Source organism: Bidens hawaiensis, unplaced genomic scaffold (assembly GCF_021521415.1).
Source record: "Bidens hawaiensis isolate Kalapana, Puna unplaced genomic scaffold, B.hawaiensis_p1.1 tig00012134_1, whole genome shotgun sequence".
Lineage (NCBI taxonomy): Eukaryota > Viridiplantae > Streptophyta > Magnoliopsida > Asterales > Asteraceae > Bidens > Bidens hawaiensis.
The window spans coordinates 230,032-241,710 of NW_027491975.1; the positions used below are offsets into that span (position 1 = coordinate 230,032).

At 33.6% G+C, this 11,679-nt stretch overlaps 1 protein-coding gene and 1 pseudogene across 2 annotated transcripts; one reads left to right on the top strand and one right to left on the bottom strand.

Moving 5' to 3' along the window:
- Positions 1–2,911: 2,911 nt before the first annotated feature.
- LOC143540026 (double-strand break repair protein MRE11-like) lies at positions 2,912–9,038 on the top strand (annotated as a pseudogene). Its single transcript, XR_013136529.1, has 23 exons — positions 2,912–2,920; positions 3,210–3,253; positions 3,868–4,003; positions 4,099–4,256; positions 4,390–4,480; positions 4,583–4,702; positions 4,781–4,849; positions 4,953–5,061; positions 5,150–5,250; positions 5,335–5,442; positions 5,527–5,589; positions 5,661–5,732; positions 6,367–6,445; positions 6,520–6,582; positions 6,670–6,730; positions 6,818–6,900; positions 6,976–7,089; positions 7,170–7,247; positions 7,322–7,387; positions 8,011–8,267; positions 8,340–8,460; positions 8,545–8,739; positions 8,832–9,038. The product of XR_013136529.1 is annotated as a double-strand break repair protein MRE11-like (transcript).
- Positions 9,039–10,110: 1,072 nt separating this feature from the next.
- On the bottom strand, positions 10,111–11,445 carry LOC143540009 (uncharacterized). Its single transcript, XM_077033176.1, has 3 exons — positions 10,812–11,445; positions 10,492–10,743; positions 10,111–10,406 (listed from the first exon to the last, which is right to left on the bottom strand). The coding sequence occupies exons 1-3, from the start codon at positions 11,256–11,258 to the stop codon at positions 10,338–10,340; spliced, it is 768 nt and encodes a 255-aa protein (XP_076889291.1). The 5' UTR covers positions 11,259–11,445; the 3' UTR covers positions 10,111–10,337.
- Between the last annotated feature and the right edge of the window lie 234 nt (positions 11,446–11,679).

Below are 11,679 nucleotides of genomic sequence, written 5' to 3' on the forward strand. Positions count from 1 at the left end.
TTGTATCGAATCACGCAAGCTTGTATTATGTAGATTGGGCCAAGATGAGATGATTGTTCTTGGAAGCTTTAAATAAGTACAATGCACAAAAAGATGGACTGATGTTTCTGTTTGTTGTCCAATCCACAACTCGCATCCTGAGCATTTATACACTCATATAACAATATTTTGTGTGACTTCAATGATTACAAAAATGGTGAACCACCAGGCACCTTTTTCTAAATAATAATCTATACTTATATAATTATCTTGTGCATTATAACAAAAACATTTTACGGGACATAAAAACTTGGTATAAAGTTTAAACGATCAGGCTCGTTGTTGTGAAATGACTTTAAGCCTCAAGTTAAAACGTTAGGTCACTGCCACAACTTTAACTAATACACCCTTTTAACAACGGGTTGTGGTTCAAAGCCCTATTACCATATTAAAGGCTCACAATTTCTTTGTTACGCGCCCATACGTTAAAACCTCGATGTGATGTTAAAGCCCCATTAATACCACGCCACGTCACTTTTGCAACCCATGTTGAAACCCCACAACAACCGATCTTGTAGTTAAAAATATATATACGATTCAATGACAATTTACTATAACTAAAGCTTACGTGTTAAAATCAAATTACATATGCATGCATGTTTATAAATAACTTGTGTTTTTTAATTGCGTCTGTCACAGTGATAATGATGTCTCTCCCAAAGATCGAACGTTTGTCATATTTCATTACTCATGTTAGAATCCCCTTATAGTGATGCACGTAAAAATATAGAAATAAAAAGATTATCAAGACAATGATTGTGCAAATGGCATCTTCTATGTATCTGAAACAAAAAACATTTTGTGGATTATGCAGTGTCATTCTGTCAAAGCCACAAGGCAAACCGCCTGGTCCAGATGTCAATAATGGAGAGGGGGGCTTGGTTTATTGGGCCATTCGTTGTGTTATTTTAAGAGCTTTTGTGATGTCGTCAAGTGCAAATTTGCCATATTATATTTTTATATGAGAAAATCATATAATAAATCAGTATATTTTAATAGTTATGAGGCAAATATGAGTATCCAAATTTACTAAGCGTCTTTTTAATTTTTCTACTTGACTGGTTGTCTCTTCAATATACTAAGCGTCGTTTTATTTTATTTTTTCCAAGTATTAAAGTTTCTGAATTATCACAAAACATTATTTTCGACAAAACATTATATTTTTCTTACTTATTAGTTACCACATTTCTTTCACGTATGATCAAAAACTAGCTCGCTTTAATGCACTAGCTCAAATCATTTGATGCATACCCGAAAATTTTTAATATTTATGTTGAAATTTATTTTCTCTTAACTCTTGTCTATTAATGTTTTATTTTAATAGGTTTATTATATGAAAATTTTAATTCTTTTTATGAGATATGCAATCGGTAATATTATTTATATTTTGCATGTTGTGAAGTATATACATAAATTTTATTTAAAAATTATAATAATATTATTTATTTATGATGATGCTTGTATGTATGAAATGTATCTTATTTTAATTTGTAATATATGCTATATAAATTCAAAACTATACAATATAATAGTAAAAAATGAGATATAATTGCATTATGTTATACAATAAAATTATAACTAAATAAATATATATCAAAGTGGTTATACATCTACATACCATTCTCACATAATGCACACTTGGAAATTCATAATTTTGTAGACTGTTTATGTAATATCCAAAATTGATGTCATAGGGTTGACGTACACGGTAACGAAGGTATTGCAAAATTTTAATAAAGAAATATAGTCACACGTACATAATGTATAAGTAACACATAGATGACAAAACCAAGGAATTAAACACAAATATACAAATCATTTTTGAGGATTGTGTAGAACACAATTAACCTATACTATGTTGTTTACCTTGTTAAACTTATTAGGTACAACAGTTTTCTTTTCTTTTTATTTTATTTTATATTTTTTATTCTTTTATGTACAAAATGCTTACCAGTAGATAAAAATTTCCACCTAAGTTAAGATTCATACCATCTTATACTAGTAGATCAATATACGACCGAAGATTCCACATCCACCTCAGGTTCAACATTACGCTACAACGCAAGTATAGATAAAAACGTAAGAAAAATTATCGAAACACATTCATAAAGAGAAATAATAAGAAAAATGACTTCAATATCTTTTGTTAAAACAAAATAATTAAAGATATGAATAGATAAACATCCATGGTCGTTGTAATATCAACATGTTTATAAACATTAAGATATTACTTATGTTGGTTGATGTTCGCATCATAGCCTCAATCATGCATATTGGAAAATCGCAACATAACAGAATATAAGACAGGATGGTAGGTACAAACTACAAAGCATATTATTCTATATAATTTAGGAGTTTTGTAAGTGTTTGATTTTACAACGATGTTCTTCTTTCAAATTAAAAATTCAGATAATAATAAAAATATTAAAAAAAACTTACAATATGTAACTTGGTTAAGTATCCTACACAGTCTCCTAATTTTATGAGTGCAAATACACAATGGATAAGACTACGTATTTGAACTGCAATTTAGAAATCGAAGGCGGAAACCTAAAATTCAATATCGTAGAGTTCGACGGGACGGTTTCAATGCCGTTACTTTGAGTTCAATCAAAATTCGTTTGATACCCTTCCTACGACTTCTTAGTTTAATAATCAGACTACTATGTGTTTGAATCCAACTCTATGTAACTTGATAAAAATGTCTCATACAAGCCAGGCCTAGTTTGATAAATAATAACAGGCCTTTTTAACATTTTAGCCCAAAAAGAATTAAAAAACTTTGCCCCGTGTGATTTTGGACGTAAAAGAATCGGACTCGGGTTTCTAATTCTTCGATATCTGCCTCTCAAATTCCCGCCAGTGTTGCCTGAATTCATCGGTGAAGGCTTTCAATTTCATGTTACTAGTGATTGAGAGTCCACTAGAGTAAGTCTACTTGCTTGTATGCCAATTGATTATGTTTTATAAGTTTAATATACCTGAGTTAGGGTTTTACCTCTGATGCTCGATTATTATTATTATTATTGTATAGAAATGCGGGTTTTTTAATTTGTGTTATTATTATTATTGTTGTTGTTGTTATTATTATCGCTTCTGTTTTGATTAACATTTTATTATTATTATTATTATTATTATTCTAATTGTTGATTTCATTTGTGTTATTGTAGGGTTTAAGAAGCTCAAACTCTAGTGTCATGGCTGATTCATCAAGGTTAGCCTTCTATATACTATTATTATTAGAAACTTTAGCTTGCACTGTAGTATGCTTATCAAACTTTAAAGCAATCACCAAACCGTTAGCCGGACTAGACTGAAAACCGATCAAACCGAAATTAAATGATAACTGAATTAACCGAAAAGGGGTTATCGGTTGTTTTTTATACCCTCGGTTAACGGAAATAAATCGAACCGAACAATTCATATTTTCATATGTTTCTCACTTTTATGCCTCCATTTCATGTATTTATACCACCATTGCATGTATTTATATCTCCATTTCATGTATTTATAAATTCATTTCATGTGTTTATGCATCCGTTTAAAGTATTTCTTAGTAAAAATTTAGCCCAAGTTTGATTTTAGCTACTAACCGAACCGAAAACCGAACAAATAACCGAATAAACCGAACTGATTAGCCGAAAATCGATTGGTTAATTTGGTTGAGGCTATTAACCAAACCGAACCGTGCACACCCCTCTTTGATTTAGAGTTCATTTCACAAGTTATTAATTTGAGGAAATCCTAATTTTTATTAAAATACTTATGAACGTTGATTCATTTTCACGCGACCTATAATTCTTGATGTGCTTCCTTCCAATGATATAGGGAGGATACTAGCAACACGGTTCGTGTCCTTGTTGCCACCGATTGTCATTTGGGATATATGGAAAAAGACGAGGTTCGTCGGCATGACTCGTTTCAAGCCTTTGAAGAAATCTGCTCCATAGCAGAGCAGAAAAAGGTAAGAAGCCAAAAACTACATATTTTCTAATATTACATCATACAAGTATCGTGAGTTTTAACTAGACAAGATCTAATATTTAATCTGAATATTAGGTGGATTTTGTACTACTTGGTGGTGATCTTTTTCATGAAAACAAGCCATCAAGGACGACATTAGTGAAAACAATAGAGATTCTGCGTCGATATTGTCTTAATGATAAACCAGTGCAGTTCCAAGTTGTCAGCGACCAGACTATAAACTTTGCAAATGTGTAATAATCTATTTTTACTAGCATTCTTCATACAAATACAAAGTCATTCTCTGCCCATGTGGTTGACTTGAGTTGACTTTAGTGGCATAGTTCTAGTCAGATTGTTTATTTCTAAACTTCTCAATCTGAACAGGTTTGGCCATGTTAATTATGAAGATCCTCATTTCAATGTTGGCTTGCCAGTGTTCAGTATACATGGAAATCATGATGACCCTGCTGGAGTGGTGATCTTTATAGTACATGACACATAATTCTTCTTATGATATTGTTTTCGTATTATAAAAATGATCAGTTTTGCTGTGATTTGAATTCTGATTTCATTACAGGATAACCTTTCTGCAGTTGATATACTTTCAGCATGCAATCTTGTAAACTATTTTGGAAAAATGGTTCTTGGAGGTTCTGGGGTTGGGCAGATCACACTCTACCCGATTCTTATAAAAAAGGTCTGCAATAAATTCTTCTGTTAAAGTTCGAAGGAATTAAATACATTCACATAATTCATAATATTGTATGACTTACAGGGTATAACTTCTGTTGCCCTATACGGCCTTGGAAATATTAGAGATGAACGTTTGAATAGGATGTTTCAGGTTCATGTCTCAATAACTACTATTTTACAACTGATTTCAACCATTATTTGGTCTTTATGTTTTTTTTTATTTTTTCTAACTTTTGTTTGCTTGAAAATGATAGACTCCGCATGCTGTACAATGGATGCGTCCTGAACCTCAAGATGATTGCCAAGTGTCAGACTGGTTCAACATTCTAGTACTTCATCAAAACAGGTTATTAATGATAAAGTGTATCATCACTAAAACTTGATATATATATACGAAATCTTGTTTGATACATCATATCATAATAACTAAATTGTATCTTTTTATGCGGAGTGAAGACAAATCCTAAGAATGCCATAAATGAGCACTTTTTACCTCGGTTTCTTGATTTTATAGTTTGGGGGCATGAACATGAATGTCTTGTTGATCCTCAGGTGACAAATTAAAGTCATAATCTTTTTTTTTGTGTAATGTATCCCATATGAGGTGTGACTAAAGATTCATTTCAATATTAATAGGAAGTTCCTGGTATGGGGTTCCACATTACTCAACCGGGCTCTTCGGTTGCAACATCACTTATTGATGGGGAATCAAAACCGAAGCATGTGCTTTTGGTAGAAATCAAGGTTGTTATAACAATTAAAAAAAGCTATCATCTTTTATTATATAATTTATTTGGATTCCAATCGTTTAAGGTTTTTTATATGCAGGGAAATCAATATCGGCCGACCAAGATACCACTACATTCTGTAAGGCCTTTTGAATATAAAGAGGTAAGTTAATATCATTAATTAATTATTTTATTTATAAATTTTTTTTCAATTGCTTAATGTTTCTGATTCAGGTAGTATTAAAGGATGAATCAGACATTGATCCAAACGATCAAAATTCAATTCTCGAGCATTTGGACAGTGTGGTAAGTAATTCTTGTTCATGAATTTCTGCAGATAGTATGGTGTTATGGTGTTGTATGTAGACTTGAAATCGAACCAAATGAACACGAACGAAGCATGTCTGTGTTCACTTGGCTTTAACCGAACAAATGATCGAACAAGAACAATTAAACTTACAGGGTTATTTTGTATATCTTCGCTCGTTATGAAAATGAACATGTTTTTGTTTGCTTGCTAACAGTATAAACACATGGTTCACGGATGTAAACGAACAATGATAAGTAAATATAGATGAACGGAAAGTGAGCTAAATTTAGTTAAAAGTGACGTGAAGAAAATGTGTTGGGCCTAAAATGTTAAAACTAGACTAAGTTGTAATGTGCCAAAAAAATTAAAAGGATATATTATCGAACATAAATGAACGAACTTAATCAAACGTAAACTAACGAAAATAAACGAACGAGCGTTCACGAACATCAATGAACGATTGAGGCATGTGTTCATGCTCGTTCGTTTAAGTAAATGTTTTGTTCATATTTGCTCGTGTATTAAATAAACGAACTTGTTGTCGAACGATTCACGAATGGTACACTGAATGTTCAATTTATTTACAGTCCTAGTTGTATGAATTATGTTGCTGACTCTTTTATAATTTAGGTAAACAGTTTAATAGAAAAGTCTTAACCGGAGAGATTCTAGAAGTTCGGAGCCCACGCTTCCACTTATCCGTGTAAAGGTACTCCATTTTACTTGAAAAAATATTAACAATAATAATAAATGGAATTAAGCGTTTAATGAGTATATTGTCAGGTTGACTATTCTGGTTTCATGACCATAAATCCTCAAAGATTTGGTCAAAAGTATGTGGGCAAGGTATTTTCTTTTATTATGTAATGTAAAGTAAATTTTACATGAAACCTTATATGTTTTCAAGAAAATAACATTTTATATAAATTGTAGGTTGCTAATCCCCAGGATATTCTTATCTTTTCAAAAGCTTCAAAGAAAGCTCAGGGTGAAGGTTAGTAAAGTTACATATTATGGCTTCGTACATTTTATTTTTATATAATTATGTGTTTTGGTTAATCATTTATATTTTTGAATTTAGCTAAATTTAAGGATACTGAACGACTTCGACCAGAAGAACTGAATCAACAAAACATTGAAGCTTTAGTTGCTGAAAGTCAACTGGTATGCAGTCAAATCTCTCTTCAGTTTTTGTATATGACGTATATTATGTGTTCATAATATGAACAATACTTACAGAAAATGGAGATTCTCCCTGTGAATGATTTAGATGAAGCATTACAGAATTTTATCAACAAGGATGACAAGATGGCCTTTTATTCTTGTTTGCAATACAACATTGAAGAAACCCGTGTAAGTAATAATTCAACTTATTTATAAGAAAATCTGGTTAACCCTACCAACATTTATCTAAATGATCTGATTACATGCAGAAAACTATTTCTCGGGATCCAGATAATATGAAAATTGAAGTTGATGATATAATTGTGAAAGTTGAAAACTGCTTAGAGGCAAGAGCTAAACTCTTAGTTTAAGTCAGGTATTTACATGTACATATTTTAATAAAATATTTAAATGTATGCAGGAGCGTGTGAAAGGAAGATCCAGATCCAAAGATGATCAACTATTTACATCTAGTTCTCAGCTAGAGGTAATAATATATCCTAACTTATTGGTGTGTTTCTAGGCTTGTCTATGTTCGTGTTCGTTTGTTTAACTATAACCAAACAAACGACCGAACACGAACAACTAAACACAAAGAGGTTCTCTTGTTCATGTTCGTTCGTTAAGAAAGTGAACATGTTTGCGTTCATTTATGTTCATTCGTTAACAGTATAATTGAACGGTTCACGAATGTAAATGAACGAACATAACTAAGCTAAAACTAGCTGTGTTGGGCCTACAAAGTTATTAAAACTAGACTAAGTTGTAAATGGTCAAAAAGTTTTAAATAAATATATTAAAGAACGAATTTAAACAAACGTAAACTAAGAAATGAACATCAATGAGTTTTAATGAATGAGCGTAAACAGTAATCTAATGTTCACGGACATAAATGAACGAGTGAGACACGCATTCATGTTCGTTAGTTTTACTAAATGAAAAAAAATTGTGTTCATGCTTTGTTAAATATACGAACATAAACAAACTTCCTGCCGAATGGCTCATGAAGTGTTCACTGAACATTAGGTTCGTTTATAGGTCTTTGTGTTTGTGCTTATTTGATTAGTTGTTTTTATAAATGAAATCATTTTCGGCTATAAACTCATGCAGAGTATGGTGAATAAAGCTCCTGGGGGAACTGGAAGTGCGGTTTCTTTTAGTGACGATGAGGATACAACACAACTTTATGGGTCAAAGTCAACGGCCAGAGGTAAAAAAGGGTCATTACAACCGTTTAAATCCGCTCGTGATGTTTCTGAAGTTGGTAAGACTCCTTCTAGAAGAGGGGGTAGGGGTAGGGGTAGGGGGTCTAGTAGTTTAAAGCAGACGACTCTCGATGCAACTTTTATGTCCCGTCGCTCTGAGAGGTAATATTTTATTATCATTATTTTATTGAAGTTTATTGAACAGTTGAACATAGTTATGTTATTTGTTGCCAGATCAGCATCAGTTGCTGCATCAGCTTCTGTTCAAAGCATAGCAGCTGATGAAGAGAACTTAGATTCTGATTCAGACGATGAACCGGTTCAGTATGGAATTAATGAGCTTCGTGACAGTTTGGTATGTATAATAACATTTTGTATCGAATTATAATTGTATTAACATTGTTTTTGTAAACTGTTTGACTCTTTGATTATTTTGAAGGATGATAATGAGAGCATGCAGCAAGGGAAGGGTAGGAAAAGGGGTCCCGCAAGGTGAAGAGGCAGGGGTACTGCTGGTGCTAAGAGGGGAAGGAAATCAGATAATACTTCATCTTCAATTCAACGAATGATGATGAGTAAAGATGACGACGACGACGATGATGTGCCAAAGAGAACCAACAAGTCTCAACCAAGGGTAATTGATTACTTTTTAACATTATATATAACTTTCTATGATCATTTTTGAAACATTAAATATTTCTTTCAATCTAATTGTTTTCTGTGTAGGTGACACGGAACTATGGCGCCTTAAGGAGGTAGCAAGCATACGCAAGGGTTTTCTTTATTTAGTGGGTTTTCAATGTACAATCTAGCTCATCTGTAATGAACATTTTTAGACCAGAGTTTGTGAGTTTGTGAATTTGTAACGGAAAAAGAAGTGAACAATGTAAAGCTAAAGTTTGAGCTTGTTTTGTAAGTCGTCAAATATGGTTTCTGCATTTAGACAATAATGTTGATTTACAGTGGCTGCTTTGAATTCATTTTTATAAAGCCTAAAATTATAGCTATCTGAGGCTGCAAGTTGACCTTAGTTTGTAGACTTGGGCATAAAACCTGGTTCCAAACCCGACCCTGTGTTCCAGACCTTGAGCTGGACCCGTCCTACACTCCTACCTGATCTGCAGGTACAAACTAGATTTCAGTTTCTTGAAGAAACCTTACCCGGAACTGGTTCCACCTCTACTTTGTCAAAACGTCAACTCGACATGGCCAAAAACCAATAAAAACCTGGTCAAACCGGTCAAAATCCGGTCAAAAACCTGGTCATACCTGGAGCCGGTTCTTGCCCGACCCGGTTCTTGGCTTTGTTGACCAAACTCGTAACTAGTTACCCGATTTGTGCACCTCTAATAGTTTGCATCAAAAGCATCAGTTAAAAGAAATTGGTTCAGTGAGCTTGTGTTGAATTTTCTTGGTTAAGTAATGATTGACAACCAATGTGCTTGTAGCCTAATGAGATGAAGGTGTCTTTTTCACCAAACAAAATAGGGTTCTAGTCCCTTTGAGTCAAAAAATGTGTAGATTTCGGACTTGGTTTAGAGCGTGTATGAGTTGGTTTAATAAATATAATTGCCAGAAAAAGAACGGAAATCAAAATGCCCGAAAGAAAGGGTGACTTTTATGATGAAACATAAAAATACTATTTTTTTTGGAAGTCAATAGAGCCTAGTGTAAAGAAAACAGGTTCAAAAACGGAAATTGATGTGAGTGAAACCGATTTTGAACCGACCTAGACCAGCTGTATGTAATTGGGTTGGTAACCCGATTTCAAACCCGAACTGAACTGATGTTTTTCCTCTCAAAAAAATGGTTTCAACTAAAACCGGTTACGACCATGTTTGACCTGATTTGTACTCCTCTAGTAGGGGCTAACATTGAGACTTTCTTTACAAAAATAATTATTATTTTACTTACTCCTAATTGGCCCAAGCTTTAGGACCACACATATAGATGTAAAAATCCATTATGCTTTAGCTACTAATCAAGTAACATTACACTGAAACAAGAAGCAAAATGATGTTAAATTCAAGGTTTTCAAAAGTTTCAGGGTTATCGAGTAGACATTGTACAAAATCATCACATGCCAACTGCGAAACTGAACCATAAATGGGATTAGGATACTAGCAAGTGACACCAAAATTGCATCCCTCCCAACTAAATTGGCACATGTCAATTCCAGCCCTGATTTTAACCAAACAAGATGTTTACACTATACACTTTTCTCAAATTCTGCTACCGAAAGTAGACCTTTCTGGCCGGTTTGGCAGTATCGGCATCCCTGCTTTTGTTGGCTATCTTTTCCTGCAACCAAAAACGAAGTAAATTAACATAATGATAGTATGACTAAATTAAAAATCACGGTACATCGACAATATGAATTGAATACCTTTACACCAATAAGTTTTTTAGTGCCATTCTTCTGTGTCATATTTTCCTTAGAAGCTGCTTTCGGTACAGGCATGATGGGTTGAGCCATCTTAACACTAGATTTGTCTTTCACACATTTAGCCATTGTTGCTGGCTTTGTTTCTTTAGTAGTAGCCAGAGAAGCAGTACGCTTTCCAATACCTACTCTCTCATTTTGTTTATTATTGTCGCGTGGTATCAAAACTTTTCCAACTGATGCACGCTGTTGAACCTGCAAGATTAAAGTATTAGAACTTGATCATAAATCGTGTAAAACCATTACATATAACCATTGCTTACCTTTTCCTTGGTTGTTACTTTAGAACCAACATTTTTAGTGGCACCCTTCAGAGTTGTGAGTCTGTTTTGTGCATCCCGAAGAATGTATTTCTTACTTTTAGTGGGATCCACATTCGAGTTACTTGAAGAGCCTTCTGAGCACCTCGTATCATTAGCTACCACCATTCTTGCAGCTGGTCTTGTGGCACAACTTCTTCTGAGATTGATCTTTATGGATGTCAAGAGTTTACTAGTTTCGCTTGATGTTTGAAAAGATTCCGCCAAACACTTCTTTTCTTGGTGTTTACTGTGATCAGATGTCAAAGTGCTAGTTGAGCTATTTTCACCTTCTTGTTTTGCAAGATCACTAGTATTACTTTCAACACTAGAACATGCTCTCGGTTCTCGATTTTCCTTTAATATTCCAGTTCTAGAAATTGGCTTTATCTTGTTTGATCCCTTGTTCATAGTTAAGGTTTTGACTGGATGTTGCTTGTTGGGGACAGCCTTGTACTTTCTTTGTTCCCACTTTTTGATTTTGTAGTTTTTGCCTCTTGATTTTGAGACCGAGGCTGGGAGTTTTGGAGAGGGTGGTTGTATGTTTGTCGAGTTTGCAGAACCGAAAACATTAGAAGTTAACTGGCGTGAAGAGAGCTGATGGTGTTGGATTTTATGGTCGTTTCGGGTCAATTGAACGCGACCGACCCGAATGTGACCCGGACTGAGTTACACCGGGGGTGACGAGATAAAGGCCTATTTAAATGTTAATTAGGCCCGACACAATTAATTAGATGGACAGGTTTATGGACTAGGCTTTGTTTTGTTAATTGGGCTCAAGCCCAATTGGTTTAACTTGATTAAACCTTACTAATAATACTATATATAATAT